We start from the raw sequence: 20,473 nt of genomic DNA on the forward strand, positions 1-20,473 counted from the left end.
TGAGCAAGTTGTGTGTTGCTGTGCTGCAGTGTTTGCTTATGGGATGATGACGATAAAACCATACATACCAAACGGGAGCACTTCCTTCCTCTAACCTGAGTTTCCATCTGCTTTGGACTACATGTTATTGTAATTTAGATCTTGCCTATTAAGGACAGTCTACACTGAAGAGAAACATAATGACTCAGAGAGACATGGGAGAGGATTATAAACAACATGTATACAAAGAGATTAACAGAACATTCAAAATATTTTAAAGGGACACAGGGGTTAAAAAAGATCACAGGTAAAATTTAGATCAGGTGAAAGCAGGCATGATTACGTTTGGCCATACACATTCAAAAAGAAAAACAATTTTCTTGCCAACGTTACTTGTGCCTTAGATTCCAAAAACAGAAGAATTGTAAAACCTAATTTACTTTTCAGTATTCATGTTGTTTCTGTATTTCTCTTGGTTTGGACAATGAAAATAGATCAGTCAGTTTTGTTTCTAGTCACTTTCAGGTTCTTGTGGACTTTTACAATACTACAAAGTTTTGAGAGTTGCAAATACTTGAATGTTGATTAATGTTTGTTTTTAAAATGCTTCCACTGGAATTTTTTTAAAAGAAATATTTCTATTGTTTTAGATTTGCAAAAGTGAGTTCATACAAAACCTAGACTTTGAGCCAAATTTGAACCAACGGTGCCCCTTTTAACTTTTATAGTTTTTTTTTTTCCTAATAGGAAATTGAACTGTGCTATGTTAAACTAGGTGATATTATATAGGGCCATATTTTGCTCTGAAATGTGGACAAAAATAAGGTCCATGGGGTTCCTCATGTATAAATCAGATGAATAAGACATAACAACTGGATTATATTTAAGGAAAGAAAAGCTAAATATAAACTTTTCCCCCCCTTTATCAATCAGGGTCAAAAGCGAATGTTTGGAACTTACTTCCGTGTTGGTTTCTATGGATCCAAATTTGGGGACTTAGATGAACAGGAATTTGTTTATAAAGAGCCTGCAATTACTAAACTTCCTGAGATTTCTCACAGACTTGAGGTAAAGAGATCATAGTTGTATAACTTCCTGCTTCGTGTTATGCTTTCTAAGAAAATAGGGGGGTGAATAAAGAAGTCACAGCACAGCAGCTGTAATGGTAATGTACAAAAGTCAATCAAGTTGATCTATATCTCAGATCATTCTGTCTTTGTATCTGATATCTTGGATTGCCGCCCCTTTTACAGCAGGTTGACGTAATGTCAGAGTTTTCATTACCCTGTGGTCCCATTCTTGAGGTGGCTGGCGTCCCTCCCTGTATAAGGAATTCAGGGACTTAACCTGAGGGGATGTGAGTTTTGTTTTGAATCCTTTTGAACTTTTGCTTAGGGTAGCAATGACAGATTCCTCACGTTTCCCCCCTCGTTTGCTGGAACTCTGCCTTTTACTTAACAATTCAGTGTTGGGACTTCATCTGTAAGGTGTCTAGGCCTCTGCAGACTTTAACCCTTACTGTAGCGTACTTATTGCATTGAATCCAGAACTTATCACAACTCCTGGTCTTGATCAGAGCAGCACAGATGACTTGCATTGCATTGGGGATGGGTAAAATCATCTCTGAATAATTATTTTTTTCCTTTTCAGGGGTTTTATGGTCAGTGCTTTGGGGAGGATGCTGTGGAGGTTATTAAAGACTCCACTCCTGTAGACAAAAGCAAGCTGCATCCCAATAAGGTACGGAAGGTATTAGCCCAGCTATTCATGTCCTGCGAACAGAACTGAGCACTGAGTGATTGAAAAAAAGGAGAGTGCGGAGCTGCCTGTGAGACCTTAATGCTGACTCAGACAATGAGTAAAGCTGAGATGTGTGTGTGTCCATATTTGATGTCCAAAGCTATCATAAAACAACCTGGGGTGGCAACGTGGTCCAGTGAATAGGGCACTGGACTGTAAATCAGACACCCTGATCTCTGTCCCTCCTTGCTCTGCAGCTGACCTGCTGTGTGACTCTGGACTTCACCCCTCAGTGCTTCAGTTTCTCCAAATATAAAAGGCTCTAGCACCTGTGAGCTCTAGATGGACAGTGCTACATAAGAGGTCCTGGGAACAGAGTAATAGACTTCAGAATGCAATACGAAGAGAGTCATCACAAGAGGGGAGGAAGGATGGTCCATTGGCTAGGGGCACTAGCCTAGGACTTTGGAGATCTGGGTTCAAGTCCCTGCTGTACTACAGACTTCCTAGGTGACTGTGGGCAAAGTCACTTAGCTTCATGGTGCCTCAATTCCCTTTCTGTGCCATGGGAATGATAGCATTACACAGGGGTGTTGATAAATACATTAAAGATTGTTAGGTGGTCAGATAAGTACCTAAGATAGATAGACTTGAGCGTGGAGTAAGAGGCAGTCTCTGAGACAGCCAGATCCTTTTCTATTTAGACTAAGACACTGAAGTTCACCTGGAATTGGATCTGCAGCCAGTGCGGAGTTCAGAATAAGCATATTATGACGATAGGAAATCCTGATCACTTTCTAGGGCATAGTGGCAAACTATATCTATTCCCCCTTCAATTTTTTGTTTAATATTTGTGGTTTCCATTTTTCTTTTTTTTCTTTTCTTTCTGTGCTTGTTTTCCTTAGTTTATATTGAGCTGACATTAGTAAAAAAGGTACACGAGTGGAAAAAATAAGACTTGTGTTGTCTGTTCTGAATTTTGATTTCTTTAGTACTTCTCCCCCGCCCCAACCCCAAAATAAAGTCGATGGGCAATCTTGATTGGAAAACATACAGTCACTGCCTAGAGGCCAACATGTGAGTTTTCTTTGGTATGTTTCAATCAAATGGTTAAACCCATAATGGGCCAAATTCTCCTCTCACACCATTGTAACTTCATTTAAGTCAGCAGGGTTTCACAAGGGTATATTCAGCGCCTAGGTAGTCCAGTCCTGCCCCATTGAGGTCAGTAACAAATTACTTGAAGAGGCGTGGTACAGACGCAAAGTGAGGGAAAGGAAAGTGGAGATACAGAACGCAGAGGCCTCTGAGCAGGTTCTGGACAACATGAGGCCATTGCAGCTGTGGTAGAATCAGAGAGGTCCTGCTGTGTGTGAGAGCAAATTAATAATAAACAAACCATAGCCCGTGTGCTCGTCTAGTACATGCCAGCTCACTGTGAGGCTCCATGATATTTCCTGCATTCCATTTATTTGTCTTGGCATTAAAACAAAGATTTTTCCTTCCCTCTCCTCCAGGCCTACATACAAATTACATTTGTGGAGCCCTATTTTGATGAGTATGAGATGAAAGACAGGGTGACCTACTTTGAGAAGAACTTCAGCCTCCGGCGTTTCATGTACACCACCCCTTTCACCATGGATGGTCGCCCCAGGGGGGATCTGAGTGAACAGTACAAGAGGAATACTATCCTAACCACAATGCATGCCTTCCCCTATGTCAAAACCAGAATCAACGTCATTCAAAAAGAAGAGGTAATGGACATCTTTGTGAGAGCTGTGAATTTGAGTATGGAGTTCAGCCATTAGATAGGATTGAGGGTGTTGTTGGAAGGGGATGATTTCAAGCTCTGTGCTGGGTGAGGAAAGTTTACATTTCTGTTAAATTGTACACTGACTGGCACTATAGAAATGCCATAGATTAGGTCAACGGATGCATGAATGCATGCTTCTGCTGGCTTCTGGAGCATTGGGGAGACGGGTGTTCCACATAGCATCCCAATTGTAAGGCTAATGGCAGAAGAGGTGTGACAGGAACGAGAGGAGAGTCCTATTTTCAGCTATACTTCCCTGTCATCAAAGACCAGGCTGTTTGCTAAACCTGACTTAGTGTTGGGGTGGAGGAACTACTCCAGATAGAAGCAGCTTTGTAAAAATAGGAAGCACAGTGACTATGTTAGCCGGGAAGCCAATAACCTAGAATCAAACTAAATGCAGATATAGGACTTGATCCAAAGCCCACTGACATCCTTCCATTGTCTTCACTGGTGTATGGATTTGACCCAGAATTTACAGAGGTTAACTTTGGCTGGTTTGAGTGATATTAGAGGGATGGGAGAGTCTGGGTTGAAGATGGGGATTAGCTCTGTGGGGGGGGGCAGTAGAAGGGAGGGAGGTGACAGCCCTGGGGTGAGAGTGGGGAGGTGGCCAGTAGCAGGGAGATTCAGGAGAGCTTTTGTGTGAGGGTAGGGGTTACTTGTGTGGGGTGGGGACAGTAGGAGGACAGGGGGAAAGCCCAGGTGTGAAGGTTGGGGTAGGGTCTTGAGGCTGGATTGCGGTATCCTTTGTGGTAAAATGTGTGTGTGTCTCTCAGTGGCCTTTTCTCCCTGCAAAAGATGGGCACCAGCAATTTTCCTCCCCACACTCCTCCCCAGTAATATTACTGATTCACTTGCAGCCATGAGGAGTGGTGAGGCAAAGGGAAAAATAGGCTAAAGAAACTAACTTTTAAAAAAGTTTTATAAACAGTATTGTACCAAAGTAGAAAATGCAGCTTTCAAAAAATGTATGTACTAAACATAACTTTAGGAGGTGGTGGGGAGATGCAGATGCAACACTACTGATTGCTAAATATGGCTCATAAGTATGCTAATTAAGCACTTGTGTTCAGGGCCCCAAGCAGGCCCTGAGTGTTTAAACAAAAAAGACAAAACTAACAAACAAGCCCCTCCCACACAAACCAAATCAAGAATATTCTGGGTACATTGATGCTAGCCCAATTTGTTCTCTATGGGCTGAGTGGAGGTCACAGTCAAGTGTGGCTTCAAATATCTTACTCTGAATAAATGTTTTCATCCCTATCCCGGCAATACCGTATTTACTATGGCACCAGCGGCACCATCAAACCGGGCCCACACTTGGAAAGGACCCATAACAACTACATGGGGGCCCACAAATATGTTTGGCGCCAGACCCACAAAGGGTTAATCTGGCCCTGTCTTGGTTTTGACCACCCTGGCTGTGACCCAGCACAAAAACAGCTTCCCTCAGCTGCAGTGCCTGTAACAACTGTAATACAAGTATTACTCACATAATAATGCATCTATCCTTACGTTGTATTAGTTCATTTTAACCCCAATTGAAGTTGCTATTGAAGACATGCAGAAGAAGACACTAGAACTGGCTGTTGCAACGAACCAGGAGCCACCAGATGCCAAAATGCTCCAGATGGTGCTGCAGGGTTCTGTTGGAGCCACTGTAAATCAGGTAAAGGTCAAGCTCAGCAAAATAATGTATCTTCTGCACAGCCTTTGGCATGTTTCTTTTTTCCCCAGTGTGCTTTCTTCTACCTCTTTTTGTCTTGCATTTGTGAGAGTACTTCCAATCAGACTGATTACTTACAGATACCCCTTTGAACTCTGTCCTCTGTGGTTCATCTTTGCAGACTAACCACTAGGGATGGGCAAACGTTTTTTTTCTGAAGTTCAGAAAAATCAGGATAACTTTTTACCTACCATGATTTATTTTTGTAAATCTTTGCATTTCCTCATTCTGACCCAAAACAGAAGTGCTAAAATGTTAAGAGACAGGGATTCTTCATCCCAAATGGAAGCAAAAAATATTGAATCTCTCACACCAGCCTCTTCCCATTACATTTACAGCCCAATTTTGCAGTTGCAGTGGATTCAGAGAGCGCAGCTAATGTGTGGCTATGCATTTGAACCTCTAAGCAGTTACTTACACTGAATTGACTCATCTTTAGAGAGATTTTTCCTTCACAAGAGTACTAACCATCTCATCAACTTCATTCATTTAAGGGAATACTCAGGAGTAAATCTCTCTGGTGGGGGGCCACTAGAATCCCAGAACTCTTAGCATGCAAGAAAGTACCCCCAAAAGCCCCACAACACTCAACTGAAGTTTATTACAACACACACTCCTTAACAAAAACCAAACACTATGAAGACAAACTAAGAGGAAAAAAGCAAGGCCCTAACCATGCCTCAGCAGAACTTGGTTCCCCTAATCCAAGGGTAGTCAATAGATGGACTGCGGGCCAAATACGGACCGCCAGTTGCTTTCAATGGACCACAAAATTTTTTTATTTACTTCTTATTATCATTATTGTTATTATTTTTGTATTATTTTCTCTGGAGTCTGGACCTTGACTATACCTTGACCAAGAAATTTTGATCTTGATAAAAAATAAATTGATTACCCCTGCTAATTAGACCCTAGTCCCTTCATTTCCTACCAATGCTCCTGCCACCAAACCCGCCACCAGATTGAACTCCTTATAGGAACGTGCTGTTTTGTACTGTGGAAAAAACATTCTTTTCATGTTCTTATCCGTCTATGCTAGCAGTTTTGTATTGCCACCCATCACTGTGCATCTTCCATGTAAACTAGTTTGGCAGTAGGAAAGTCCCTGCTCACTCCTTTCCAGATGGAGATAATCCATTTTCTTTTCACAGAGGAATCAATGGCAATAGGGGATGATGGACAAAAGTAGAACAGAACAGAATATGTTGGCCTAACCTTTGATTGACAAAGAAAAGAAAGGGTGGCAAGGAAGCAGTGATTAATGCAACACGGTCAGGGAAAACCCTTAAAAGGGCAGCTTCCTGCTACAATGTCAACAGACAATTTTTTTTGTCACTCCAGCAGTGAAATAAAAAAAACCAAACGCACTCTAACCAAATAAATCAGTTTTGTGCTTCCTTTTCAGTTAATGCAGGAAATATATGTTTTGTAATATACTGTGTTATTCCTATTAGGGACCACTAGAGGTAGCCCAAGTGTTCCTGGCGGAAATTCCAGCAGACCCAAAACTTTACCGACATCACAACAAGCTGAGATTATGCTTCAAAGAATTTATAATGAGGTGAGTGAAAGAAAAACTAATTGAAGATCTGTTGAAGCTGGAGTGTGGAACTGTAGCCATGTTAATGTCATTCATAATACAAATCAATGCAGTAAACATCAGGAGCTAGATTTTCACACCATATATAGGCAGTGGTGCTGGAACATTTTTTAGAGTGGGAATGCTGTGCCCCCCCCTTACCCCTGTCTGCGCCCCCCACACCTCCTAGAGTTGGGGCCAGGAGCAGGGCCATGGCTCTGGGAGGGGGGGATACGGCCGAGGCTGGGGCCACAGCTGGGGGGCAGCTGCGGAGCTCTGGGCGCAGGGCTGGCAGCAGGGACCTCGCATTCGGGGCTAGGACTGGAGCCCCAGGCATGGGGCCAGCAGATGGGACACCCAGGCACGGGGCCAGGAGTGGAGACCCATCTAAAACCTGGGGGTGCTGAGGCACCCCCCAAACCCATACTTCCTGCACCTATGTATATAGGTATTAGTCAATTGAAACTCGGAATTTCCATTCAGCGGAAAATTTCAACATTTTGAAGTTTCCTTTCAGCCCGAATCAGAATGAAAAGTTGAAATTTCCCAGAAAACAAGAATTCTAAAGAACTTTGTTTTGGAAATGTTAAAACAGAGTGCTTTGTTAACTTTTTGTCAAATTTTGTTTAAATTGATACATTCGTACTTGTCTCTCAAATTTGTTGACTCGGCATTTTCTGGCAGAAAACTGTTCCATGACAAACTTTTCAACCAGCCCTGGAAGGCAGGCACATTTGCATGTATGCAGATGTGCATGCTTGCTTTGAGAGTGTATTGCCCAATATGCATGCAAATCTTATTCTGCATGCTCACACTGTCAAATGTTTAACCATCTAGTCGTGTGTGCATGCACATTGAGATGCGAGTATAAATGCAACTTCACTGACTTCCATTGGAGATGCATCCATTTACTCCAGCACAAATTTAATCTGGTGTCACGATGGTCATTGAAATGTGTTTATTTCCCTCATGTATTTTTAATATCTAATGAATGGTAAAATCATGACTAGAGGACTGTATGAATCTGGCAACAAATAATCTGACAGGTGGAAATCTTGCTTTATTTAACACAAACCCACTATAATATAATTTTAAAGTGTTTGTCAGAATTAACCAATGTGTTTTTTAATCTTTATTCTGAGAACAGATGCGGTGAAGCAGTGGAGAAAAACAAGCGCCTTATTACTGCAGATCAGCGGGAATATCAGCTGGAACTCAGAAAGAACTATAGCAAGCTGAAAGAGAACCTTAGGCCAATGATTGAGCGGAAAATCCCAGAGCTGTATAAACCTATAGTGAAAGTCCACAGTACAACAAGGTACAACTAGGGCAATGGATGTTGTTTGTATGCTAACAAAAAGAGTGCCTCTTTATTTGTGAGACTGTTCTTCCCTCTGCTTCTGAGGTATAGCCCCAAAATTAAATAGAATTAAATATTAATTCTGCTGCTCAAGCTGTGATACCACAAGGCGAAGGACAGATAGAATTTTTACACGAATATAAGAATCAGTTTAGAGTTAGGTAATTAAATGTCCCGCCAGCTCCTCATTATTTGAAGCCTGTGATGTTTCCCAAGGTACATGAGAAATATATATATATATTCCAGCACCTGGTGTTTATCAATCATGAAATAAGTGTGATCGTTTCACTTCAGGACTGCATGTTGCAAACCCAGGATCCAGATATATAAACTGTGGGATGCTTTATACTTATTTGCGTCAAGGGAAAAGAGTCAAATATGTCTATCAGGTATTAAAATATCCCATTGTGTGATTGACAATCCCATGTTTTATTTATGAATTTATTTCATTTCAGGGATTCTTTTCGTAACTCTAGTTTTAAGAAATACGAAGCCAATTCTTCACAGAACATCTAAGGACTGTCTGCTTCAGAAAAGAAAGATCCATTTGCTGTGGATCAGCTATGAGAGGATACTCCAATGCTATGCAACCTGGGAAACTCTTCTCACAATGTAACATGTACATGTTCTCAGCCGTTCGCACTGAGCGTTCAACGAAATGTACAGGACCAAAGAAAAATGGGGATTGGGCGGGAAAGAGGGTGAAAAGGGGGTTGACTTAGGCTGCTTTTGTATTTATTATAAAATATTGTTCAGAGAATTATGAGGGATAGATAATTGAATAATTGACTTTACTGTGCAGGGGCCAATCACTGTTTACAAAGAGACAGAACTTCCTGGGGTTTGACTAAAGTGTCAAGAGTATCAGTCCAGTATGCCTAATGGGCACTGGAGAATGTTGCCCATATAGGTTCCTGTTCTGGACAGCACTTAAGCATGACCCACAGGACTGCCACACAGTCTGAATGTTGAATGCATACTTAAATGCTGTCCTAAACAGGGAAGAATTTAAACGTGTGTAAGTGCTTTACTGAATTGAAGCCCTAGGACAGAAGTATAATGTTTACAGTAAACTTTGCTCACTTATTGTACTCCGTGTATCACAGCAATCTGTGTACATTTTTTAAAATAGAAAGGACTTTTTCTTACAAGTCTTCTCACAGTGAAGCTTGAAAGGCAAGAAACAGCAAGCAGTAATTTCTGCATAACTTGCCTATCCTCAAAGATGGATCTTTTTAGGCTTGTTTTTGTTAAATATGTGAGCTACTACTCGGTGAGACTAGGATTTTTTTTAAGCAGTGTCATGTTTAGTAAAATTGACATTAACAGTATAGCGCTAAACTATAAGTGATGCAACTCTTAAGTACACAGTGGTCTTTTAGAGAGCTCTCTGAAAAGAGATGAACTACAGGAGTGCACTGTGAGGATTGCCCACAATGCATTTCATCTTTGTGAGGTTTTAAGACATAATCATAATTAGCACTTAAATATTTATAATAAATAAACAGTGCTTTGCACATTCAGAGCCCTGTACAAACATTAACTAGTTGATCTTCACAACACCTCTATGAAATAAGCAAGTATTATTATTCCCATTTTACAGATGGGAAAGAGAGAGAGAGCAATATGCAGTGACTTGTCCAATGCACCTCGTGAGACAGTGTCAAAACCAAGATTTGAAGGCAGGAACTTCTGTCTCCCAAAGCCACACACTCAGTCATGCTGACCACGTGGACTCCCTTAATTCTTATTCTTTTAAATTCAGTTCTATGGAACCAGTAGTGGTGCTTTTTAAAGCGTCAGGATTTAATGGTATCATTCAGTTTTACACCATCTTGGTAATTTTTTAGTAAAAGATTCACATGGTTGTGTGAAATAGAAAAAATACTTTAAATAAAAGGCTGTCTGCTCGGTGACTAAAATACGAGTTTTTTAAAAAAATAAACCAAGGTTTCTCCCTCATACTTTGTTTTCAGAGTCAGAGCCAGTCAAAGCATTTCAGAAGGGACAGTGGAATTTCTTTAAAACTTATGGAGCATGATTCTCATTTACACAAGGACCCTGCACACTGCTTTGCAGTGTAAGCATAAATTATAGTTTGGCTGCTGGTTCCTTTGTTTTTAATGTCATAGAAGAACTGAAAGCATTTGGACCCTTCATGGGCATCTCCAATCTTGCCATTCTGAAAATGCGTACGTTCCCCCAGCATTTACATCAACAGCAGAGCACAGATATGTGGAAAAGTTCAAAGGAGTGTTTCTGAAGTTATTTGTGGCAAATCCTGAGATTCACACCAGGATAGGAAGAGGAATGGGTTAAATAAACACTGGCATTTGTACCGATGTATAAAAACAAACTATTGTGCTGTAAGACTATTTCGCCTCCCCCCCGCCCCCGCCACGCCCAGAAAATTCAATATTTCCAGAGTAGGTGCGCTGTGCATCTTGAAGCCAAAGCATCTGAAGTACGTAAGTAAACAGTCTATTAAATTAAAAGCCAACAGATGCCTCCAGAGAGTGGCTTTCCTTTAATTAAATTGCTTTGAAACATTTACAAACTAAACAGAAGGTTAATTTCCCACAGCATGCTAACTATGGATTCTTTGCATGCCACAACATTGTGCTTTTATTATTGTTTTTAACACCCTTTTCTGAAAGATGATCAAAGTATCTTCAAGATCACAATCCACTGACTCCACGCCCCTTCCTCCCCCTCATCCAGCTTCACTGATCTCAAGATGTTTATCATTTACAGCTAGCTAATGAAAACCTCAGGTAATCAAAAATGGGAAACCTACAAATATGCTGCATACTGATTGAGCTGTGTGCACTGTGTTTTGAGTGTCTCAGTGTTTCATATTGTGTGGTCCTGTACAATGGGTCTATTAGTCGAAGAAATACTTTGGAAAAATCTACAATAGTTAATTGGGGCTAGACTTTGAACCCCTTCCTCCCATTGGTGAGCTGTTAATTCCATGCATAATCTCATTGCTCACCAGTGTCAGTAAGGGTTTCCAATTTGCATGTCATCCCTTGCAAAAATGAAACACGGTGTGCATATTTAAGAGCTGAACTGTGTAAATTGTAAAAGTACTGAGTTCTGATATTCCATTTTGCAATAAAGTGTAAGTTTCAGTAAAAACGGAGAGACGCAGTTGTGTTAGAGTGCCTTGTATCTTATCCGTGTCCCCTTGAAACAAAGCTTGACTAGTAACTAACTTTTCATTCTCTTTATGGAAAAAACCCCAAACGTTTAGGGTAAAATCCTGACCCCAGTGAAGTCAAAGGGGAGTTCTGCCATTGACTTCATTGGGGCCAGGGATTTGCTCTTGGGGGGTACAGATTCTATAGAATCACAGATTCCATTACGTGGTTTTCATGGCTGTTATACACCTGCTGCTTAGAAGAGTGACTTGTTTCAGGCTTCCTTACTGGCTTCCTTTTTAAAACTGTGCTTTAGTGCCCATGAAAGGAGCCGGACTGAAAGCCCTTGAAACTGCAGTTCCCGCTCCACTGAACATACTGCGGGGGGAAGCAGCAGACCCGGCTTCTGCATTTTGGCCCATCAATGCTGCTCAACATTGCTCTGGGAATTGTCTCAAGGGTGGGAAGTGGAGAGAATGTAGCCCAGTCTCCATGTTCATTCAGTTCTTGACTAATCTGGTGGAAGAGCCAATCAGGGGCAAATGGAGTTATAGTTCTATGATGTGGAAACCTTTTCAGAAGGAACTTAGCAGAGACCAAACTCATTTCACATAAGCTTTGCAACAACCCTCAGATACTAATGACTTTCAGATGCATTCACTATTGAATTAGTGATTTGAATAAGTGATCTTGATGTGAAAGATACCACATCCCACCCACAAAAAAACCATGCAGACCTTCTCCATTGCTTATTTTAATGCAAACCCACCTATATTTAAAAACATGTTAAAAGAACCACAAAATGTAATCCGTAAAAATGAAGTATTTTCTGCCACTGTGCATTGTGCCTGTGACAAGTTACCACATTTAGCACGTTTGCACATTAGCAGATAACAGCAATTGTGGCCTTCCCTAATAAACTGAATAGACAAAGTGAATATTTTTATATGCATTTTTGTTGTAGCCATGTCAGTCCCAGGAGATGAGAGACACAAGGTGGGTGAGGTAATATCTTCTATTGGACCAATATCTACCATCCTTTCAAAAAGGAAAGTGCTTCCACAAGAATTCCTTGATCCTCTCTGGAAGCCTTTAGGAAAACAGGGAAGGTAAAACTCAATATTTCTAAGGTTCAAAAATACCAGAAAACCATTTAAAAACAGTATTTCCAGTCTTCTTTATCTATCATGAAGAAGGGGAAAAAGGACACTTTTGTCGCTCTCCTTTGCCAGTCACCTTTAAAAGAACTGAACAACCTGTTTTCAGGTATCAAGAAAATCTGGAAGTGTTCTCCAGGGGTGTACTGTGTCTTGGTTTAAACACTCAATCTGCCCCTTGAAACTAAGCCCTGGGGTGGCATTTTCCCCAGCTGATAGTACCAAAAAATGAAGGAGCTGGCAGCAAGAATAGCTTTACAATAACTAAGCTGATGTTGCTTGCTTCAAAAGTTGAAGATATCTCAGCAGTCTGGATCTATGCCATCTTTGCTCTAATGTCATATTTCTGGCTTTAATGGTTGGAGAATAATATTAAACCAACCGGGTCTAAAAGATTTCCAAGAGACCTGCTTATGTAATGATCTCAAACAATTGACTAAGTACGAACAAAGTTCTCGTAATCCACAGCAGTCTGGGGAGAATAAAACCAGCCCTCAATACTATTTAAAACTGAATGTTCTGCTGGGATTGTAAAGAAATCAAGTTGCCCCTATGGTCTGCAGCATTTTTTGACAAAAGCTGCTGCTGAGTAGAAGAAAACCATCCATAACGAAATAAATAAATGAGTGATCAGAAGGCGAAAGTTAAAAACAAAGACTGCAGCACAATGACATCTGCGTTAAGGCCAGATTTATGTGCTGAATACACCCCACTTACTAGGCTGCATGTGGCATTCCATACCAAAATAAGGGTTAATTTACCTTAAGAGAGACTGGAAAGAAAAAAATTGCCCTTTATGATGTGTGAAGAAAGCCTCTCATTAAAATAAATTGGAAATAGCAGGTCCTGACTTCCCTGTTTTGCTGGACGATTCCTTAAAAGACTGGAGAACTGACACATAAAAGCAACAGCAAAATAGGCTGACGTCCTGAGTGTAGATTTGCTATCACTCCATTGCCGGAGGAGGGGACATTGAGTCTATGAGCCTGAATCTCTAGTTTGTTACCGCCAGTGTATGAATGGCTCTGTGCTACCCAGAAACATGAAATATCTTTGCATCACTCCCATTTGAAGCCATTGAGGTAGGGAATTTACTGGGGATGTGGCCTGGTAGAGACAGCATGCCCAGAGCACTAATGTGCTCTGGTTATTTTGTGCTACTGGAAAGGCCTGTTGGGGCATCTCTAATGTACGCTAGATGCCAGACAAACACCCCAATGGGTCCAAAATGAGAAGTGTGAAGTTGACTTAAGCCACCATTGCATCCTTTTCCCTTTGTTTTTAAGCTGAGTGGAGTGGAGCTCCTGTGGAATGGGAGACCTGGAACCCATAACTGATACTTTGTCTCAGTCTCTCTCCCTCACTCCACTGCTTTTCAGTTGAGGGCTGGGAGCAGCGCAGAGTTTCAGCTTATTCTGTTTTCATCCTCCCATACAAGTTCTCATGCTGCCCAAGGATTCCTCTACCAAAAAACATGATATTCCTGCTGTTTCCACTTTTAGTTTACTTTCAAACTTCTCTTCTCCTGGCAGGTGCTGCTGTGCTGGTGACGTTCCAGATTGCAGCCATCTGTGGTGGCCTGGGTACCAGAACTCTAATCACAGCTCATGATGTCACAGATGGATTCATTGTGCCATGTTGTCACTAACCCAAGTGCTAGGAGTATTTCAGGGAGGGAGGAAATTGTTTTTGAAAGGTATGCTAATCCTTATTTAATTGCTGACTGGCCCCTCAACCAGATGAATAGGACTAATTATCACACCCTATTACTGTGGTTATAAAGTTGATCTTAGCTCAGTTCTCAATGTAACTTTGCAGTTCACCATTCAGTCCAGCCTGTCTCTGTCTGGGGTTAGAGAGCTCTACATTCCCCTTACCAACATCATGTTCCCCACTTGCATTCACCTGCTACGCAATTTACACCCTGCTACTGTACACTGCTGTACTGACATTACCCTCAGACCAGGGCACAGTAGTAACTTACCCTCTGTGAATCTACAGTGAAGTGGAAGTAGAAAGGCTGAGGGAAAGACTCCTCAAGCAATGATAAACATGGGAGAGACGGCTTCCCATTGATGATCCTTTGGCACAGAGTGTTTAGCAGCACTGCAAGCCAGTGAACTCAATGCCTTGGAGGGTGTAGGTAGGGTGTCCTGCCTCACATGGCTTAGTAGTGATCCAGGTGGGCTCTGTTGTAGTGTCCTTTGGTTTGCTGGAAGGCAGGCCATTGTAAGGGCTTTGGGGAGGGAATGTAGACTGAGGAGGAAACAAAAGACATTTTCAAACCCTCTGTGGGACACAGTAGCACTCTGGGGAGTATCTACAATTAGGAAAACATCTCTTTCTAGCGGCACCATTGAAATAATGAAGAAGAACATTGAAATTCACTCATATGAGTCCCAAAGAAGACCAGAGAGGACTGTACAATAGCACATAGAGGAGAAACAATAAATAATGTGCACACTTTAGTGATTTACTGGAATGGCAATAGAGAATCTGCAGATACTCAGTACCACCGTATCTGGGCTCGATTCATTCCCATGGCATAAGAGGTGCAAGGGGCATCTCCCTAGACCAGACTGGCACTGATGGAAAGATTCACTCCTACTGCCTGCTCTCCTTCTTTCAGCTAGTGTGAGGCATCCTTAAGTTCCGCTGGGAGACCCAAAGGATTGCTCCCTGCAGAAACGGCTGAGGGAACATGGCAAATTGGACCTTTCCCACTTGCCTTGGCCGTACCATCTGCCCAGGCATTCCACCTGCCTTCATTTGGGTGGGGCCGGTGCCTGGCAGATTTCCAGCAGGAGAGAGGACGTTGTGGCAATTTTCTACCAGTGTAATCGTCTCCCATGCAGACTTCCTGCTGCTGGGGGATTCCACCAGGGTTTATGTCAGCTCTTAAAAACAGAAGACTTGCCAGACTCGTTCATTCCCATGATCCATCTAGTGCAGTTTCTGTCTCTGAGGGTGACCAGCACCAGAAGCTTCACAGGAAAGCACAGGAACCCCACACAAGGCAAATGTGGCCTAAGCTGCCCCTTCTCACCCTCATCCATACAATGCTGCTGTAGATCTCACAGTGATCTGTGGGGCACAAGCTTCTCATACTTCAGAGCTAATCTAGTGGCAGCTTCTTTCAGGGCAGGTTCCCACAGATCTACGGAAAAAAGGAAATGAGGAATCTATTCTTTTCTTGGTTGGTTTTTTTGGTTTGGACTTTGGTCAGAGGTTAGAACTGAATCTTCATGATTGAATCCTAATTACCCAATATAAGGTTCCTTATTTATTGAGCCCGTAGTGGAAATCAATCAGTAGGAAAGAAAAATGAACAGCTGGCCTAGCCCAATGCACCACCCTTTTAATTAGTTTTTTCTTCAAGAAAGGCCTTCTCACCTACTGATATGTAATGAAAGAAATGTTCTGATGTAGTGTTATCAGAGTCCACTTGTGGATCTAAAGCTGGGATAAAGTTTGGGAAATCCTGTTCTAGAAAGATGAACAACAGCTTGATGAGCATGATGAATTAATTGGCCTTAGTGAAGGCAATTTATCAGTTATACAAACTCAACATGTCTATGCACAAAGATCCCTGCCAGCTTGGGGTCTGGGTGAAAATGTGCATTTTAATCTGAGAATTCCAAAATACCGATATTTGCTAAAGAGCAGGAATGGTAGGAAAAAGATCAAGGTGATGGTGAACTTTTTCACAGCTTGATAGCGAAAAGAAACAGTGAATATGAAAACAGGAGTAAAATACTGGGGAAAAAAAAACCCCACAAATCCTGTGAAGATTCTAACCATTGTTACAGAGTTAATTCCTGGGATAAGAACTTATTGTACATTCAGAGCAAATGTGAGGAGGGCTTTAAACTAGGGTCACCGGGGGGAAGGAGACCAAAGCCCTGAGGTAAGTGGGGAAGTAGGATACCAGGAGGAAGCATGAGCAGGAGAGCGCAAGAGGTTAGGACTCCTGCCTCATACTGAGAAAGCAGGAGGATCAGCGAGTTATCTTAAGTGCCTATACACAAATGCAAGCAGGGAAACAAGCAGGGAGAACTGGAAGTCCTGGCACAGTCAAGGAATTACGATGTCATTGGAATAACAGAGACTTGGTGGGATAACTCACATGACTGGAGTACTGTCATGGATGGATATAAACTGTTCAGGAAGGACAGGCAGGGCAGAAAAGATGGGGGAGTTGCATTGTATGTAAGAGAGCAGTAGGATTGCTCAGAGCTCCAGTATGAAACTGCAGAAAAACCTGAAAGTCTCTGGATTAAGTTTAGAAGTGTGAGCAACAAGGGTGATGTTGTGGTGGGAGTCTGCTATAGACCACCAGACCAGGGGATGAGGTGGATGAGGCTTTCTTCTGGTAACTAACGGAAGTTACTAGATCGCAGGCCCTGCTTCTTCTGGGAGACTTCAATCACCCTGATATCTGCTGGGAGAGCACTACAGTGGTGCATAGACAATCCAGGAAGTTTTTGGAAAGTGTAGGGGACAATTTCCTGGTGCAAGTGCTGGAGGAACCAACTAGGAGCAGAGCTCTTCTTGACCTGCTGCTCACAAACTGGGAAGAATTAGTAGGGGAAGCAAAAGTGGATAGGCACCTGGGAGGCAGCGACCATGAGATAGTCGAGTTCAGGATCCTGACACAAGGAAGAAAGGAGAGCAGCAGAATACGGACCCTGGACTTCAGAAAAGCAGACTGACTAGCTCAGGGAACTGATGGGCAGGATCCCCTGGGAGAATAATATGAAGGGGAAAGAAGTCCAGGAGAGCTGGCTGTATTTTAAAGAATCCTTATTGAGGTTACAGGAACAAACCATCCCGATGTGTAGAAAGAATAGTAAATATGGCAGACGACCAGCTTGGCTTAACAGTGACATCCTCGCTGATCTTAAACACAAAAAAGAATCTTACAAGAAGTGGAAGATTGGATAAATGACCAGGGAGGAGTATAAAAATATTGCTCAGGCATGCAGGAGTGAAATCAGGAAGGCCAAATCACACTTGGAGTTGCAGCTAGCAAGGGAAGTTAAGAGTAACAAGAAGGGTTTCTTCAGGTATGTTAGCAACAAGAAGAAGATCAAGGAAAGTGTGGGCCCCTTACTGAATAAGGGAGGCAACAGTCACAGAGAATGTGGAAAAAGCTAATGTACTGAATGCTTTTTTTGCCTCTGTCTTCAAGAACAAGGTCAGCTCCCAGACTACTTCACTGGGCAGCACAGCATGGGGAGGAGGTGACCAGCCCTCTGTGGAGAAAGAAGTGGTTCGGGACTATTTAGAAAAGCTGGACGAGCACAAGTCCATGGGGCAGGATGCGCTGCATCCCTTGGGGGGAAGGGATTTGAACATTGGCCTGTGAAACCCAGGGGTTTGAACATTGGCCTGCGAAACCCAGGATTGTGAGTTCAATCCTTGAGGGGGCCATTTAGGATTCTGGGGCAAAAATTGGGGATTGGTCCTGCTTTCAGCAGGGGGTTGGACTAGATGACCTCCTGTGGTCCCTTCCAACCCTGATATTCTATGATTCTAAAGGAGCTGGCCGATACGATTGCTGAGCCATTGGCCGTTATCTTTGAAAACTCATGGCGATCGGGAGAGGTCTGAGATGACTGGAAAAAGGCTAATGTAGTGCCCATCTTTTAAAAAAGGAAGGAGGAGGATCCGGGGAACTACAGGCCAGTCAGCCTCACCTCAGTCCTGGAAAAACCATGGAGCAGGTCCTCAAGGAATCAATTTTGAACCACTTAGAGGAGAGGAAAGTGATCAGGAACAGTCAGCATGGATTCACCAAGGGCAAGTCATGCCTGACTAACCTAATTGCCTGCTATGTTGAGATAACTGGCTCTGTGGATTAGGGGAAAGCAGTGGATGTATTATTCCTTGACTTTAGCAAAGCTTTTGATACGGTCTCCCACAGTATTCTTGCCAGCAAATTAAAGAAGTATGGGCTGGATGAATGGACCATAAGGTAGATAGAAAGCTGGCTAGATCATCGGGCTCAACGGGTAGTGATCAATGGCTCTATGTCTAGTTGGCAGTCAGTATCAAGCGGAGTGCCCCAAAGGTCAGTCCTGGGGCCGGTTTTGTTCAATTTCTTCATAAATGATCTGGAGGATGGTGTGGATTGCACTCTCAGCAAGTTTGCAGACACCACAAAACAGGGAGGAGTGGTAGGGATAGAATACAGAGGGACCTAGACAAATTAGAAGATTGGGCCAAAAGAAATCTGATGAGGTTCAACAAGGACAAGTGCAGAGTCCTGCACTTAGGACGGAAGAATGCCATGCACTGCTACAGACTAGGGACCGAGTGGCTAAGCAGCAGTTCTGCAGAAAAGGACCTAGGGGTTACAGTGGATGAGAAGCTGGATATGAGTCAACAGTGTGCCCTTGTTGCCAAGAAGGCTAACAGCATTTTGGGTTGTATAAGTAGGGGCATTGCCAGCAGATCGAGGGACGTGATCATTCCCCTCTATTCGGCATTGGTGAGGCCTCATCTGGAGTAGTGTGTCCACTTTTGGGCCCCACACTACAAGAAGGGTATGGAAAAATTGGAGAGTTCAGCGGAGGGCAACAAAAATGATTAGGGGGCTGGAGCACATGACTTATGAGGAGAGGCTGAGGAAACTGGGATTATTTAGTCTGCAGAAGAGGAGAATGAGGGAGGATTTGATAGCTGCTTTCAACTACCTGAAAGGGGGTTCCAAAGAGGATGGATCTAGACTGTTCTCAGTGGTAGCAGATGACAGAACAAGGAGTAATGGTCTCAAGTTGCAGTGGGGGAGGTTTAGGTTATATTAGGAAAACCTTTTTCACTAGGAGGGTGGTGAAACACTGGAATGGGTTATCTAAGGAGGTGGTGGAATCTCCTTCCTTAGAGATTTTTAAGGTCAGGCTTGACAAAGTCCTGGCTGGGATGATTTAGTTGGGGATTGGTCCTGCTTTGAGCAGGGGGTTGGACTAGATGACCTCCTGAGGTCCCTTCCAACCCTGATATTCTATGATTCTATGAAATGCAGAGTTCTTCTTAAAATGTTCCAAAACAATTTAAAGGGAAAGAATACATGGCCATCTTAATTTCCAGAGTCCAGTGAATATACACATAATTTTAGAAATAACTGCATCCCTACTAAATCAAACCCTCTGCAAATCACAGTCTGGATTTTGATAGGATTCCTTAAAATCACATTGTCCTGTGCACACTAAAACAAGAAATGTTAGAATGCAGATGCTCCTATTGTCAGACAACTGAGAAGAGATGCCAAGCAAAAGTGGAACTTTACGTAGGGACTGAACCTTTCCATACAGCTAAATGCACACTGATTATAAAGTTTAGTGTTTGATGGGTTTTTCACCCTTCTAGGGGCTTGGAGCACTGGGGAGTGAAATTTTCTCTTCAATGTTTCAATAGTGAGTTCTAGATTAAATCTAGATCATAAGAATCTGGAGGACTTTCCTCCAGAACCTTATAGTAGTTAAACTTTATTTTGCAGGGCAGGGGGAGGGGAGCTAAAATATTGATAGTACTCTTTTAAAGATAGGAAGACAGACAGGAATTACATTCCACCTAGTAAATAATTTCTGGAGTTGCATTCCTGTGCACTCATGCAAAAATCAAGTACAATGTAGAGTCACAAATGTGCATAAGCCTAATGGAGAGATCTGAGATAGGATCTGGCAAACTGCACAATTTACCCTCAAGCACTGAAAACCCAGATACTAGAAAGCCAGCCATATACTAAATTTCACATCCTTTTGGATTGAATGACATGCACACACATGCAGCTCTTTAAAGCTAGCCACAGATATAAACATTGAAACAGCGTTCAGGGAATGCATTGGCTTCTTTTGTGCTTGTGAAATCCCTCCTATTAAATTTACATGCAGAAACATAAACCTTGCAGTGTACTTTACCAGTGGAGTGCGGTACTGGGGCTGGAATATAAAAGAAGATTAAGTATACTT

General features: G+C 42.4%; 1 protein-coding gene across 2 annotated transcripts in view; it reads left to right on the forward strand.

Moving 5' to 3' along the window:
* The window catches only part of DOCK8 (dedicator of cytokinesis 8), a 138,513-nt gene extending 127,172 nt beyond the window's left edge, over nt 1–11,341 (forward strand). For both annotated transcript variants that reach the window (XM_048849840.2, XM_075128751.1), the window contains 7 exons: nt 913–1,047; nt 1,630–1,719; nt 3,237–3,473; nt 5,061–5,204; nt 6,716–6,822; nt 7,988–8,158; nt 8,656–11,341. In XM_048849840.2, the coding sequence (XP_048705797.1) occupies nt 913–1,047; nt 1,630–1,719; nt 3,237–3,473; nt 5,061–5,204; nt 6,716–6,822; nt 7,988–8,158; nt 8,656–8,716 (945 nt within the window). In that variant the 3' untranslated portion in view covers nt 8,717–11,341. The remainder of the gene's footprint in view (nt 1–912; nt 1,048–1,629; nt 1,720–3,236; nt 3,474–5,060; nt 5,205–6,715; nt 6,823–7,987; nt 8,159–8,655) is intronic.
* The last annotated feature ends 9,132 nt before the right edge of the window (nt 11,342–20,473 follow it).

The sequence above is a fragment of the Caretta caretta genome, chromosome 5 (genome assembly GCF_965140235.1).
Source record: "Caretta caretta isolate rCarCar2 chromosome 5, rCarCar1.hap1, whole genome shotgun sequence".
NCBI classification, from domain to species: Eukaryota; Metazoa; Chordata; order Testudines; family Cheloniidae; genus Caretta; species Caretta caretta.